Source organism: Antedon bifida, chromosome 1 (genome assembly GCF_963402885.1).
Source record: "Antedon bifida chromosome 1, ecAntBifi1.1, whole genome shotgun sequence".
Lineage (NCBI taxonomy): Eukaryota > Metazoa > Echinodermata > Crinoidea > Comatulida > Antedonidae > Antedon > Antedon bifida.
Genome location: NC_136226.1, coordinates 20,058,556 through 20,075,668, shown reverse-complemented (window position 1 = coordinate 20,075,668; position 17,113 = coordinate 20,058,556). Strand labels below are relative to the sequence as shown.

The 17,113-nt window shown below is 32.0% G+C and overlaps 1 protein-coding gene across 4 annotated transcripts in view; it reads left to right on the top strand.

Moving 5' to 3' along the window:
* LOC144845038 (fas apoptotic inhibitory molecule 1-like) overlaps positions 1–17,113 on the top strand; it is a 40,334-nt gene that overhangs the window by 13,653 nt on the left and 9,568 nt on the right. For 2 of the 4 annotated variants that reach the window (XM_078702190.1, XM_078702183.1), the window contains exons 2-4: positions 5,426–5,544; positions 10,791–11,013; positions 13,795–13,844. In XM_078702190.1, the coding sequence (XP_078558316.1) occupies positions 5,434–5,544; positions 10,791–11,013; positions 13,795–13,844 (384 nt within the window). In that variant the 5' untranslated portion in view covers positions 5,426–5,433. Of the gene's footprint in view, positions 1–5,020; positions 5,182–5,425; positions 5,545–10,790; positions 11,014–13,794; positions 13,845–17,113 lie in introns of those variants that run through there. The other 2 variants (XM_078702198.1, XM_078702175.1) reach the window with 2 other exon arrangements.

The window sequence follows — 17,113 nt, the reverse complement described above, 5'->3', positions numbered from 1 at the left end:
GAAGAGTAGAAGTGATTCTAGTAGTGAAGCCTTGCACAGCCTTAACTTTGATAATCTTGAGAAACGTTTGTATATAAATGAAGCCATCACTATGTTCAAAATTACCAATAATTTAGCACCAACTTACCTAATAAACAGATTTCATATCAAAGAAAATCATTATGACACAAGATCTCAAGATCAACTAATGCTACCTAAACCTAGAACGGACTATAAAAAACGGAGCCTGTCTTATAGAGGTGCTAAATTATGGAATGAACTAAGTGATGACATAAAAAATGTAAAAACATCTTTTAATTTTAAATTAAAATTAAAAAATGTATGATTACCATTATATTTAAGTATACTATAGTTCAAATTATATGATGTCAGAAATGTATTTAAGATTTTCAATTCAATAAGGTTAATATGTTAGAGCATTTATTTGTAAGTAATTACTTTCTTAATGTTAATATTGGTGTTCACTCTTTTGTACGATTTGGATTTTACAAATTTTAAAATTCTAATTTGTTTTAATACTGTAATTTAATATTGATGTAGATGTGTAAATTAAGATTTTCAGTTTTTGGTTAAATCCTTATTAATAATTTAATTAATATCTTTAGTATTAAGTGTCATTGTCATTGTCAAGTTAAACTCTTGTTGTTAATTGTTTAATTGCTAAATAGTGTATAATGTCTTACGGCCTTGTCGAAAAACACCATTGAGGTGAACAAGTGTTACCGTGATTAAATAAAGTTTTTTATTATTATTATTATGTATTAACGTAACGGCAACCTGCTTCTGCCTAGTTTTCAAGGCATTTTAGCGTGATGTAATACTAAATATGATGAAAAGATTTGTTCATTATGGCCAGGAGCTGTTTTAATTTAGGGATTTCATTTTTAAACGTTTACGATTGGAATAGTATTATAGTTATATATACGCCCGACCGCCGTACCCCCCAGCGCGAGCCCTTCTTGGTGTACTGTATTCAACTAGTATATTCTCCAGTTGATTATAGCATGGACCTAGCGTACACACTTGGATACATAGATACTAATCAAATAAGATTGTCTGTGCTCCCTCTCGAAAAAGGCTAGCCCACACACACGTATTACACACGGTGATGCACTCGATGTTGCGGGTGCGAACCTCAGGAATAACAAGTTAGAAAGAACTGACGGAATGGGGGACTTCCATTCTTGTTGAGGCTGGGCGCGGCTGAGCCTAGCTAAGAAAAAATCTAAATAAAGGACGCCGTTGTAGATATAACAAAATATATTATTACAATAATATTAATAATTTAAAAAAATATTGTTTTGATGAAATATAAAGTGCGTCTTATACATCGTTAATTATAATTTAAAAAAATATTGTTTTGATGAAATATAAAGTGCGACTTGTACATGCGTACACGCGCTTAAAATTTTCAATATTGTTTAAAAAATTGCCATGAGTGCGCATATTTTTGCGCGCGCACTGCGCGTCAAACATTAATATGCACTCTTTTTGCCAGATTTCTGTTTTACAACCTTTCTTTAATAATATCATCGTATTTTATTAACTTTTCAACTGGAAATTGCGTTATACGAGCACGTCAAAAGTGACAGGCTACGCATGTGTAAGTTAACAAAATGGTGAAAATATGCTAAATTTTAAAATTAATATAGATCGTCAGAATGCTCGGGAACACCTATTTTTCATTTCATTTTCTTGAAGTGTAGGCCTATGTATCATCATGTAATGATTTATTATGAAATTAAGAGAATAAAAGTTGATTAAGTCATCATTAATTGCATATTAAATTTTAAAAATTAATTTCGACAATCAAACAAATTATGACATTTTCTTAGGCCGAAATAACAAACTTAACATTAACTTTCTTCCTTAAAATGTTCATATATTAAAGTTGAAAGTATATAGTTTGACAGTGTATCATTTTTTTTAAATTTTTAAAGATGTCATCATAGTAAAACATTATAATTCATTGTGGTATGTAATAATCTATCTGCACCAAAGTGGTTACTGCATAGTAGTAAATACATGCAGGCATCTTTCTTTAACTTTTAGTCAGTTGTGTATGGCTCGGTGGTCTGTGCTCACGTCTATGGCATTCAAGGTACCGAGATCGAGTCTCACTTTGGGAAACGAAATAAGATTTTTTTTTTATTATCCGTATTGTTTGTATTTGTTTTATTTCTTAGTGTATGATTATACATATGATTTACAATGACATCTAGATAAAAAGTATCTTTTTCTCCATGTTATTATGTAGCAAATGTGGTTTATGACATTATACGCAGAGGGATATTCCCAGACAGGATATCGAACATAAATTTATACAGGACAGAAACAAAACCAATTTCGTTAGAAATAGTCGACGCAAGATGGAGACTATTGGGTCACATACTTAGACAAGACCCATGTACACCAGCCAACACAGCAATAAGCTATTATTTCAGCAACACTACCAATATAAAATTTCGAGGAAGACCGAGAACCACCCTACCAATAACTCTCAGCAACGACATAAGCAGAACACAAACATCAAGTATCCCGGACAATTGAAAACCAAGAAAGACATCAAACAACTTAAAGAACTAGCCGATGAAAGATCCGATTGGAAGAAACTGGTAAAAGAGATTTACGGAGCAGCCCAAGCGGAAATGTCGGCAGACTTTTCAGCGGAGAGGCAGTAATCATCACGCAGAGGGATCTTTGATCGGATTGTGATAATTGTATTTGCATTAGCAAGATCCTATCATAAATAAAGATTCTGAGAAAATCAATCAATCAATATATCTTTTAAAAAATCAATTATCTTTATTTAAATCAATGCATATAACCTATAATTCGTTAGTGACGAATTAAATCTAGTTATAATATATTTAAATTGTTTTTATTTTTATTTTACAGGTTTCAGAGAAATGTGTGCCAATAAAAATGACCATTGATTGTAAACATTGTTTAATTAGCCATATTTATTTGTTAACATTCATTTAAATATAATATATTTTTATATTACATGTAAATATGTGAACGTGATTGGTTGAAATTGCATCACATGACTACCGCTGCGAGGATCGTAAATCGTATATATCCTCGAGAACGATGATATTGACTGAGTAATTTTCGCGTAATTATCGTGTCCCTGTCATTAATCATATAAATTCTCGAGTACGATGATATTGACTGTGTAATTTTCGTGTGGCAACACTCGCATTTGCCGATAAATAAACAAGTCATCTAGTGGGTCTTGAACTCCCGATTAAATTGTCACTCCATCACAAGACAACGCTTCAACCGCTGCGCCACGGAACTTGCTTGAAGAAATTAATATTCTAAACTATTTAAGCTATGCATACATAGCGCCCTCATTTGTTATTAGTCCTCCCTAAATGCGATGAAACACCGTTTGTGATTGGTCAATACTCACGGTAGTAACCTAGTAACTAGTACGCGCTGAACATCCAGTGATTCGGCTCCTCGAAGAGAAGAAGACGAATTGTTTATTCGGCCTACCTGATTATAATATTATTATTAATAGGCTTATTGATGGAAATTCTTCTGTTAATTTAAACGACCTAGGCCTAAGTGAATATTTTATTGCCAAGGAATCATTAATTAGTAATTATCTGTATATTATTCTTCGCAAGGTAAGGTGACTAGGCAGGCTTGTTATACATACAATACAAATACTATAGGAGGCCTAGCCTAGCTTCACCCAACCCAGCAGGCCACCTCTAAGCAGGCAATATCTGTATAATAGAGAACGTACGTTTGTGTCTTTTATTACGTAGAGAACATTTAATTTAGAAAAATCATTTTACTGTTTTAGTATAGTAATGTACAGTACATATTACAATTCAATTAAGCAGAGGTAAAGTACCATTACGTATCATTTTTATACAAGTTATCAATTTTTATAATATATATATTTCTATTTAGATTCAATAAAAACACATTGTACATTTTACTGGTATATAAGATTGTTTGAATTAACAACTCCCTGTTTTAAGCAAAAAACCTGCAGGAGGGCTATGTGGTACAAATTACTCGTAGATTTCGTGCTACGTGTTTTTGCTGACCCGGAATTCTCCTTTTATAAAAAAAAAAACATCCATTTATAGGGTGTTGAAATAGACGACGCAGTAATGACATATGATCGTTTTACATATATTTTTTGATTAAATAATTCAGTGAAATGATCATATACACGTTTGTTTAAGGCAATTTAGCTATAACAGCTACGTGTTTTTGCTGACCGGAATTTCCCTACGCATTTATAGGGTGTGTCAAAAACGCATTAATGACATGATCGTTTTCCATATATTTTTTATTAAATAATTCAGTAAAATGATGATACACAGTTTGTTTAGGTGATAAACATTTTTGTAGATGTTTCCTCTATAATAGCTACGTGTTTTTGCTGACTGAGGATTTCCCTTTTATAAAAAAAAAACATGCATTTATAGTTGTCAAATAAACAACGCAACAATGACGTATGATCGTTTTCCATTTATTTTGTAAATAATTCAGTGAAATGATCATATACACGTTTGTTTAAGGCAATTAAATTTTAATAATATATTAATAACTTATTCATAAAAAAATAGAATGCAGCAATAAATATAGTAGGCATGGGCCTACTTATTATAATAATTTAAGACTTCATCACACAGGACTAAGCAGCCAATGACATCTTCCATCTACAACAGTGCCCTCAATTATTAACTTGGCTAGGATACCCAAATTGAATACGGTGGAAGCTGTGCTTTTTTCGTATGAGTCTGTACATATATACTTTTTAGGTCAGAAGTTTTCGCCATTATATATCGATCATTATGATTGGTATCTAACAATGTAAAAAACTAGGTTTAAATGTACTATAAATACTTTAAATAGCATTAAACATGGGTACGGGCCAGCCTATGATGGGTACAAACCAGTCCATGATGGGTACGAGTGAGCCAAAATATTGGGTATGAGTAAGACAAAATGTGGGTACGAGTTGGCATGGGTACGAGTTGACCTGTATCCCCCGATATAGTCTTGTGTTCAATATGGTAAAATCAATCATGTTTTATTTTGGTTCCGATAAAAATCATCCAGTGTATTTGCGGTTATTGGTTCTGGTCAATATTTGTTTATTTTACAGGTTGCAAGAAGTTTGTGAATGTGTGCTCTTTGAAAATCATTGTAAAAAATGTTATTTCTGAAAAGAAATTAATAGTTAAAATAGTTTATAATTAGTAATAGAGTATTTATTTAACAAATGATACGTTCTTTCTATGCCTATGCACCCACCTAACCTACTCTACTATGTGCGCTTGTCGGATCTACCGATAACGATACTTTGATAACCTTGCTTGTGATGCGTATGTGAGAATTGTTGTTTCATTTGGTTTGCTTAATATATTATTTTATTGCCGCTTAAATGTAGGTAAAAATATGTCGGATATTGTTGCACAATGGGATGTATCTCTAAGTGATGGCATTCATAATGTAATCTTTGAACATGGAACAACATCTGGCAAGAGAGTTATTAACCTGGATAGTAAGGTAGGTAATTGCCCAGTGTTAGTAGGAATATGTTTTTTGGGGTTATCTTAATACCTTAAATATTATTCTTGAGTTTGGATCGTGAGGCCAAAACAAATGGAAGACTCCTAACTTTTCAGCAAAAATACCGGGTTTTCCCCGATTTGTATCAACGGAGTCTGGCAAAAATAGAATGACAATTGACAATTAATGCAGCAACTATACGTCAGGCTAGGTATATAGCTAGCGTACGATGTTCGTACGTTACCGATGTTTACCAGCTAGGCCTACAAAACTAAGCCTAGCTAGGCTAGGCCTAAAGACCATCCACGAGAGGTCAGTCGCCGCGAGCTACTTAGGTAGTGCATTGTTTCTCACTTTTTATCATAATTTAACATAAAACGTACATTTAAGACAAGGAATGACCTGGTTTAATGTTTTTAAAGTAATATATATGTATTATTTTTACAAAACGTCACAGATTGTAGGGAAGGTGTCTTTAAACATGGTATTTCTTTCCCTGGCAATAATAGTTTACTTAATTTCCACTTCTACTATTAAATACAGTATCATTTTCTTAATAATAATTATCCATAAAGTTAACAGTAAAACAGAATTTTTAATGTGTATACCTAGAATTATTAATCTATCTACATTACAATACTAGTAGAGGTGTTCTATAATTCCACTCCATTTCATTAACAATTTGAACATGGTAATTTCTTTTCATGGCAATATTTTTTTCTGCCTTATGATGAAGTTCAAGTAATTTCTTTAAAAAAAAACCTAACCATACAGGTTTTACCTCATCACAATCAAATAAAAAAAGATGTCTCATTGTCTTCGCTATTTGAGATGTAAAGGGTTCTTTAATTCTTTCAATTAATATTTGATAAATAGTTTTTAAAACCTATACTTTTTACAATCATTTCTTTTATAAACCAGAGTATTGAATATTTTTTTTGTGGACCTTGATCTTTGACCCTGACCCTTCAAAATTTAAACACAATTATATGATGAGTCATTGATCATTGTGGCTAAGTTTGGTGAGAATCGGATAAAAACTATGGTCTCTAGGCAGTAAAATAGTTTTTTGTTAGTTGTGACCTTGACCTATGACCTTTTCCCCTCGCAATCGAACTCGTCCAAGCTTTTGGGGAATATATCATTGTGGCCAAATTTGGTGAGAATCGGATGAAAACTGTGGCCTCCAGGCTGTTCACAGACACACACAAACACACACAAACACACAAACAAACACACTCACACACAAACATACAGGGGTGAAAACATAATCTCCTTGGCGGAGGTAATAATACAGATACTATTTAGTACTATTTAGTTTAGTTCATGGATTTTATGTCAATCATTTTTAGGCCTCCTCCTTTGAGATCCCTAATAATTACTTTTCTTTTAACAAAGCCATTACTGCCCTTTCACAAAAAAGCATACATTTTCTCAATTTTATTAATAACATGAGTAGAGACATGAAGGACAGAGGCCAAGTAAATAAAATTGAGAGAATCCAAGGGTCTGTTTCTGCTGCATAGCGCCGAATAAACCGATTATTTCAAAAATTTAATTTTTATATTGACTGCATTTTTGCTCAATTTTTTCTCCAAAATAACCATTTAAATCAGTGGGTGGTTGTTGAAAAAAATCATTAGAATTACCCAAAATGAAATTAGTCCTGGTGGTTAATTCGTTACTGCTGTGTAGTTGACTCGAGGTCAGCAACTGTCAATCAAATAACCGTTATTTTCTGTTGCAGCTAAAGTTGCCCAGCAATAACTGATTAAATGGCGTTCTAACACTGAATTGAATGGGTGTTTTTAACCGTTTATTTTGCGCTGCATTTTAGCCGGTTACCACAAAATTGTCCTGTTTCTGTTCCCAAGAAATTGGAGTTAATTTATTCACACCGTTTTTAACCGGTTATTTTTATGCTGAAACAGGACCCAAATGTTTTGATTTTCCCCACAGACTCAACTGCCTTGTTCTCCAGACATTAAAGCCCCCTTCCCTACATTTTTTAGATCTAATTTAAGATCACAAACTATATTTAATGTAAAAATAATACTATATGGTCATATTGCGATAACTTTTTTCGTCTTTAAACGGTTAAAAATATGAAAAATAAGTCGATTCTAATAATTATAGCGGCCCGCTATAAATCCCAAAATGCATTGCGCGCGGATTGATATTTTTGTTTTTTACCTGTAATTCGCCCACTTTTCGATCGATCGTGAGGCCAAAACAAGTGGAAGACTCCTAACTTTTCAGCGAAAATACCGGGTTTTCCCCAATTTGTATCAACGGAGTCTGGCAAAAATAGAAAGACAATTAATGCAGCAACTATACAACGTCAGGCTAGGTATATAGCTAGCGTACGATGTTCGTACGTTACCGATGTTTACCAACTAGGCCTACAAAACTAAGCCTAGCTAGGCTAGGCCTAAGACCGTCCACGAGAGATCGATCGCCGCGAGCTACTTAGGTAGTGCATTGTTTCTCACTTTTTATCATAATTTACCATAAAACGTACATTTAAGACAAGGAATGACATGGTTTAATGTTTTTAAAGTGATATATATGTATTATTTTCCAAAAAACGTCCAAAATTGCAGGGAAGGGGTCTTTAAGAATTTTGTTCAGCTGAATAACTTTCGGTTTAAAATTGTATTGTAATATGAGAAAAACACTCACAATACTTTTATTGGTTGATTAAATGGAGGCCATTCTAAATCAAAAGGTTTCATTTTGAAATCTACCTGATCCTAACCACATACATCGTAAGTTTTAAGCCTTACTAAATTAGTCAAGTAATTAAATAGGGTGTACTGTACACTGATTGTTCATTTTTCAAATACAGTTGTATCACCTGCGTATTTTTTTTTTATTTTAAAGTGGAGCTCCACCCAGAATATTCCTATTTTTCATACATTTCAACTGTTTTTTTTTGTTTTATGTGAGTTTGTCCCACTTTTATTTCATCATCTTTTAAAATATTGAAATACATTGCACGTAATAATATATAATAAATATTTTATAGTGCTATACAATAGAACTAAAATTAATTTTTCAACCTATTTTTTTGTTAATTCATTCATTTCTCTACTACTCTTTCAAATAATCATTCCTTCTACACATTAACATTGTTTGTAATACATATTTTCTAATCATATTTTTGTTTTAGACATTTGTTTTTTCTCCTAACTTTTGAGACATCACCACGATGATTCAATCATCTTTTATTGATGGTTGGTTGCATTTTACATTAAAGACCCATTCCCTACAATTGTTGACGTTTTGTAAAAATAATGCATATACAATGCATATACATTGCATTGCATTAATTGCGTGTATAAAATTGATTCGCCATTTTTCGACACTATAATTGACCATAAGGGAGAAATGATATAAATGCGTTCACCGACGAACAAAACACGTCCATTGCCAAGTGTAACACGTTCTTGCCAAGTGTAATGCATTCTTGCCAAGTGTAACGCGTTTCGCCTAATAACCTCTAAGTTACTGAAAAAGTGTAATGTATTAAAAAACTTAAAAACACTATTTTCTGACCGATTTTTTTAGAAATGAGTTTTTGGAAAATATTGTGTAATCACTTTCAAGGAAGTAAACGTCATCTCGGCCTCAAGTCAACTCGGCCAAAAACTAATCGGTTAACTCGGCCCTAATAATAATATTAATATAATATAAATAAATACTAGGCCTATCTATCAATTAAACGGAAAAAAAATTTATATTGAATTTGCTGTTTTATTTTGTCTAGGCCTATGTGTAGGCATAACCTTACTAATCCTGCCATTATAATATTAACTATTAGCACTTTTTGCATTCCATACTTTAATGGGGCCGAGTTGACTTGAGACCGACTTGACTTGGGGCTGAGTTGACTTTGGGCCGACTTGACGTGGGGCCGACTTGACTTTGGTTGAGACAATTTAGGGCCGAGTTGACCTGCACCCGTATCATGTACATATTAGACATACAAAATGGTATGATTTGGCCACCTGAATTTGAAAAAAATAGGATTCAATCAACAGAGCGCATCTTACTTATCTGTGCCAGATTTTCTCTTAAAGCTCAGGTACAGGCATGAATTTTAAATATAATATCTGGTTAATTGTACATAAATCAAATATTTGTAACAGAAATCAAGACAAAAAACATGAATTTCTCTTAATATGGTCAAATACAAAATTTGGCAAAATTCTGCCATAAAAGCCAGGCAGACCTTTTTTCAGTAGTTAGGTAGTTTAACCTAATGTAATAACATGTCTGTTGACTCCCTAGAAGGTGAAAAAAAAATGGTGGATATACGGTAGATAATTGTTGCTATACCATGAAAATAAAAATCTGAAATTGAATAAAAAATACCAGAAATGTAAAATTCAAGTTATATTACCTATAATTAGTCATCTGATAACATTTTTTACCACACCGTTTATTTTTCATAGCTTTTTAAAATGCCTCTCTATTTACAAAATTTGTGTACAAAAGAATAGAGATTTTACTGTGTAATTTGAACTATCCCCCCAATGATAAGAAAGTGCTTATTTTCAACAAGCTCGTGTAACACAAATAAAATCCCAAAAATTATGAAACATAGGGGAAACTATAGATCGATAATTATTTGAATGTATGATCAATAGAAATTTTTTGCCTGCACCTGGCCTTTAAATTTGTATGTTCTTTCTCAAACAATCATCTTTCTCACAGATTTAACACCATTTTCATTTGATGACATCATCACATCTAAAAATTTGAATAATGTGGGTCACGTAAATTTCACCAATACTGTATATTTGAATATCATGCTCTTCTTAATTAAAGATGACCTTGATGTTGATAACAAAGCTGCTGAAATGTAGAAATTATGCCTAATAATAGTACCAGATGTTTTGACATAATCATATGGCCAACTGAATTTAAAAAGTAATTTTTATTTAATTCAAAAGAGAGCGCACCATGCTTCAAATATCATTTTGCTCAAATTATTTCTTCTGAAATTGTCATCTTCATGTTTGAACCCCCCCCCCCCCCCCCCTGACGTTTGTATTAAAACACAACCATTGCTATAAATTTGATTTAAAGATAAATAAATGATTCATATTTCATTATTCATTTTATAAAGCTTTTGTGTACAAAAATTCATGTCTAATAGTGCTGGTGTGTTTTGCAGCTCAATATTTGAATTCAAAACATTAATGTAAATGTATCTGATTACACAATGTTCCTGACAGGAAATCTTTCGAAAGAACTGGATGTTTAAATTGGTTGGACGGGAAGTTTTTTACATTGGAAAGCACAAGGCTACTGTTACAATAGAGGCAACTAGTGGATTTGCATATGAGTATTCATTAGAAGTTGATGGGAAAAGCTTAAAAAAATTCACTGAACAAAGATCAAAAACAGCCAAATGTTGGACTCTTACATTAGATGGAATTGATACAAGAATAGTGTTTGGTGAGTTTTTTATTACGAGTAATTCTTTTACCAAAGATAATTTCTATTGTTTAATGGTGTTTTCCAGTATCTAGATATTAAATCTGGTAAATTGGTCACATAATTGTACGTATTTCCACCGAAACCGCCGAATAAAACATTTTATATTTTGTACACTAATGTTGATAAGGCGTCATGTCCAAATGTTTTCAAACGTACAAACTGCGTCAAACGGTCACCGATGATAGCTTGATCATTTGTCCCGTGTAACGATCGTAAAGGAGCTAATTAAATTATTCATTTGAATATTCAAGGGTATTGTACAGTCAACCGCCACCATAATTGTCTAGTCGTTAGATGCGCGTTAGGGTTAAACGTCGATTGTTACTGCTGCTGCCATAGATCAGATGGTGTAAACAATGTTTAGGCCCAGCTGCCTTTCACCTACTGTTTTATCATCAACATTCAAGAACCATGGTGGAAAATTATGTTATAAAACACAGAATATTTTGATAAACATCATTATTATTATTACAGTAATTTAATAATTATTCACAAATTCTATAAAGTTCACCCTTGAGTTCACTACGTACAGCAACAGTTTATTATTATTAACAATATTAATTATTTTATATTTGAAATACTGTCACATAATACAGCGCTCCTAGCGCTAGATTGACTCGATAGCCTGTGTATACGTGTGTATGTGCGCCAGTCCCATCATGTAGGGATGATGTTACCAGATTTTTGCTGATTGCTGGTCGGCATTTTTTCCTACGGCGCCGTTGTCCGAGGCTGTGTGTATATAACATTTTTAGGTTAAATGCAATATTTATTTTGAAGACTGTGTGTTGAGGTTTACATGTTACGTACTGTAGTCTACGAATATAATAATATAAATTTCAAAATATTTCAACTGTGTTTAATAGTTAATGCAATCCGAGTATAATCCCACACCAATAATTTTCGCCAAATGTCATTCTTGGTCATACAGTGTTATTCTATTAACTGTTAAACAGATTATTTTGGAAAGTCCTTCAAGTTTAATGCATTGCTATTAAATTTACCACACAAGATATTATAGAATGTCAAGTAGTACTGGTAAAACATTATAATAGTCCAGAAAAGAAAAAAAAAAACATCTAAAAATATTGATATTTATAGTGTTATTTAGATTTATTTATTAAATAATATTGAGTGAACTTGAGTACTTCTCTATGTACAATCCTAATTCATATCTATTAAACGGATTGTTAATTTACCATACAAGATATTACTGTATATTATAGATGTCAAGTAGTACTGATAAAACATTTCAATAATTATTTTGAATAAACACATAATCCAGAAACGAACATATTTGTTACGATTTATTTATTAAATAATATTGATGATGATTGAGTGAATTATCTATTCACAAAATGTTTCATTTTAACAGAATGTTTGATCTATAATACATTACAATATTTGTTGTCCTAGGTGGTATTTTTTGCGATGAGCCTACACAAAATAAACGCAATATCAATATATTCCTTGTTTAATAAGTATAAATAAATTATTAATACAACCAGGCCTTTGTGCAATGGAAAAATGACCAATGAGTCCTCTTTTTAATGATGTGATTATGACTACTGACCGGTGTAATAACGGGGTATTAATGACACTTGCGCTTAGTAACTGTGGTAAACATGTACTTTATTAGATGCGATTGCATTCCGCCATGTTCGCATAGAACAACAACATATGTGTGTGTGGTGGCGCTATATAATACCCCTATCCAGAGCCATATATATAAAGAGTTATGACTTTGAATGGATTAGAAGCCATGTTTGTGTCCAACTATTCCTATGTAGAGTATGGAGTTGAGTTTTTGTTTTGAAAATGTATAACGTTCAAAAGGCTTTTAAAGGCGAATTTAATATCAAAACAATCAATTTGTTTGAAGGTTTTTGTTAAAATAATAAAAAAAATTATTAAAGCAATTATAGCAATTTCGGAACGGCACTGGCTGTGCGCTCCATGCACGCTCTGCGCGTTTAGTTTGTACAGCGATTCTCTATAGTAATGCATTGTTTTTACATTCCTCAAGTTGATGCTGCTGTTAGTAAAGCAAATAGAATGTTGGGCATGATTCTAATACTTTAATTCATTTATATGTTTCACTTGTCCGTCTCCATCTTAAATACTGTAGTGTTGTGTCTAATTCGTTTTCGTCTGCTCATAGTACCCGTCTTCAAAGAGTCCAAGATCGTTTTGTGTATTCTACTTGTCACTGCCCTCCTTTCTCTCCCTTCTCTTGTCTCTCGTCGTTCCATTTTCGATCTTCAGTTTTTGTATAAATGTATGAATTCCTGTTTCAATTGTAATTTTATCTCCTTGTTTTCCTTTCATGTTAAAGCTGTTGGTTGTCGTACTCGTAATTCTAAATTCTTCTGTATGTGCCCTATTGTCGTGTCAATGTTACCAAGAATGTATTTATCTCACGTATTTGTCTTCTTTATAATAATTGTGTTGTTAAAGATAATTCTATTGATCTCTTTTTTGACCGTTATAATTGTTTTTGTAATAAAATTAGTAAGATTGTATAACTTTGTATTGTATAGGCCTTAAGATATATATATATATTATTCCATTCTGTAAGGGGCGGGTTTCCCGCTGTTGAATGAGATTATGAAATAAAAATTAATAAATAAAATAAATTTCAAAATCTTAATAATAAGATACTGTATTTATTGAATAATATTTTGTAGTTATGAAATCAAATAATAATAATGTATTGATCTATTTTATGCTTAAATACAGAAAAAGACACAATGGATGTCTGGTGTAATGGCAGTAAATTACCTACAGCTGTAAGTACAATTGCATATTATCGTGCATATTTATAAGAACCCATCTTTTTCTAAACTGCAAATTCCTATTACATTTATTAAATGTTAAAGTTGTTGTGGATATGTATGTTGCTTTGTTTTCAAATATTAGTAATTGTATTTCTGGTTAGTATCTTAAACCAAATGTTTGTTAGACTAAGGGTATGTTCAAACTCACAGCGTAAAGTTATTTAAGGCGTACAGTAATCTGTTGCATTAAAAGTCAAGACGAAAAAATCAGAATGTCTTGTTTTTAAAACCCTCTGATCGTCAGGTCCAAGTGCATAAAACATATGTATGTATTCATTACAAACGCATGAAAGTTTACATTTTAAAGTTGTATTTTATTTTTAAGTTATTATTAATTTAAAATTAAAAACTAGATTTGAACTTGTCACTTTGACACAACGCCACGTGCACGTACACTAGAAAATGCAAACAGAAAAAAATTACAGCACTTATGACCTGATAATAATATGTTGTTGGTGCTAAATTCTATATTCTAAGTATATTTTGTGCCTTATAGTATATAGAATATAATACTGTATACATACTACATACAGTGTAAGGCTACTGAATCGAGCTAAAAAATATGGTGAATTGGGACAAAATTGTAATTAGTGATCCGTTAATATTGTTCGTGGTTCATAAAAACAATAGAAAGGGTATTCGATTTATAGAACCTAAATTTCTCAAAAAAAGTGACTTAAATTGTGTTTTCACCTGTTATACATGGTATTTGATCACTACTTTCAATGTGTTTATTTATTTACCTCCGCCAAGGAGGTATATGTAATTGGTAGCGTGTGTTTGTTTGTTTGTTTGTTTGTTAGCAGGATTACTCAAAAAGTAATTACAAGATCTTTACCAAAATACGGATAGATATGTGGTCAAGGACCATTCCATTAAATTTGGGACCATTTGGGACCATGGTCCCAATTCTGGACCACTTTTTTAGTATACTGTTCAGACCTGCTAGTGTTAAAAGATAGGACAGAATTTTCCAAAAGCCGGCGAGCAGTCTTAAAGTAATATGTAAACTGAAATTGCATTTTCTCGAGAACTACTTGTCCAAAAAACATTTTTGGCTTATAATTTGTGATTTGTAATTTTTAAACATAATTTGATTTAATGTGCACGTTTTTTGATGCGAGTAGTTTAAAAAACCTATTTCTTTTCAAACTCACTTGTTTGATTTTCGCATTGCTGTTCTATTGTTAGTCAACTGAAGCTATTGTTAATTGAAAGGCTTGTTACATAACCATTACACCAAACTCGCATACACATGCTTGTAGTGAAATTAGCCTAAATCACAAACAGCATTAAGACACACACAAATATATATATATTTCTTTTTTACCGGAGAAATCTTATGTAGGAGAATTTTACAGTAGGCGGAGGTATGCACTCTCGGAGTGTCTTTCTAGCTCAAATTTTGAACATGATGACGTCATCAAAATTAAGCATGAAGATAACAGTTTCGGAAGATAATTGTTTTAGCAACACCATATTAAATTGTTGAAGAAATTCTGATACATAGAATCGAGATGCAATTTTTTTTTTATTCAACTGGCCATATGATGACGTCACAACATCCGATTGGCAAAATGTTTACATGAATTTGTATCTTCAATTCAACAGCTTCCAGAAAACGTTTTAATCATGAGTATCACTTTTTATTCTGACAAGCTATAAGTTATAACACAATGAAATTTACTGTAAAGATGAAAGATTTTTTGACGTGGTGACGTCATCCAAATTAAATTAGTTGTAACTAATGCGAAAAATAATTGATTAATCTAGAGAATATTAAAAACTGGGGGAAAATGAAATACAAATAAACGAGATGCGTTCTATTAAATGCGATGTACTACAGTATGACAAAAGAGACAAAAATCCATTTTTTTATTCGAATGGCCATATGATGACATTAGACAACGTGTCAAGCAACAATGTTACATGAATTCATATCTACAACTCATTAGCTTTCAAAATAAGTTTTTAAAAAATGGTAAGTTGGGCGCGTACCACGCTGAGAGTGTTAAAGAGTCGCTATCCAATCGAGTTTGAACAATACCATGAAAGCCCCAGTGGACATCTGCATATCAAGCAGAAGGTTCCGGGTTCGAGCCTCGGTTGAGCCAACTTTTTCTCATTCTCACAGATTTCCTCATCTTTTATCGTTTAAAATAAATTTTAAAAAAAATACAAACAAAGGTCAACTGCCGGCATACATTCCTCCCTCCACACAATTTCTATTCCACTTGACTGCTGTGACCTTGTTTTAGCTTCTCATGAATATTTATGACCCTTTGCCTCCTCTCAAAAAGCTTCTACTTTTAAAATACGATAAATTATAAAAAAGTACTAAAATAAAGGTTATGACGTCATAAAATTATTGTTAACTTTATTCTTATATATTATAGTGATAAAAATGATATTATTTTGATATTTTTGATAATCTAAAGAATATTTGTTATAAAATTATGATCTAATGATGTAAACATCATACGATATGTTTTTCATGATCGTTGCTTGGTTTAAAAACCAGTAAACAATCGCATGCTCTGATGCACTAGGTTAAACGTACACGGCGAATGTAAAGGGCTGAGAATTCCGCACACGCAATAGCCTATTATGCGAGTGAACTTAGTTTGTGCAGGTCAAGGGTCATTCATGTGAAATCGTGCATTAAAAATTTTAAAAGCTCAAAATTAAGTTTAAAGCATGAATTAAGCCATTTGCATGTTTCAAACAATTATTAATACTTAAAAAGAGTAAAAAATATGATTTTTTTGTACAAATCGCCATTCTTAGTACATTCACCAAATTTGAGTCCATTCCGAATTAAAATAACACTATATGAGCAGGTTAATAATGACAAAATGTGCACAATAATTGCACAAAAGTGCTGAAAATGGTAAAAATAAGGAATTTTTAAAGTGAAATTAATTCTTCAGAATGCACGATGACCCCCAATTTGTTCTGGAAGCCATTGAGTTGTAGATATGAATTCATGTACACATTTTACGTACAAAATGTTGTGATGTCATCAAATCGCCACTTGAATTTCAAAATTAGGTTTTTTTCTCTTTTGTCATAGATTATCACATTTAACAAAGCGCATCTCGGTTATATTGTGCTTGATTTTAATTCAAATTTGAGTATGTCAATTGACTATATACTTACATGCCTCCATGAAGTCATGCGTAAAAAATTGAATAACGCAGGTCATGTAATTTCATCTTCGC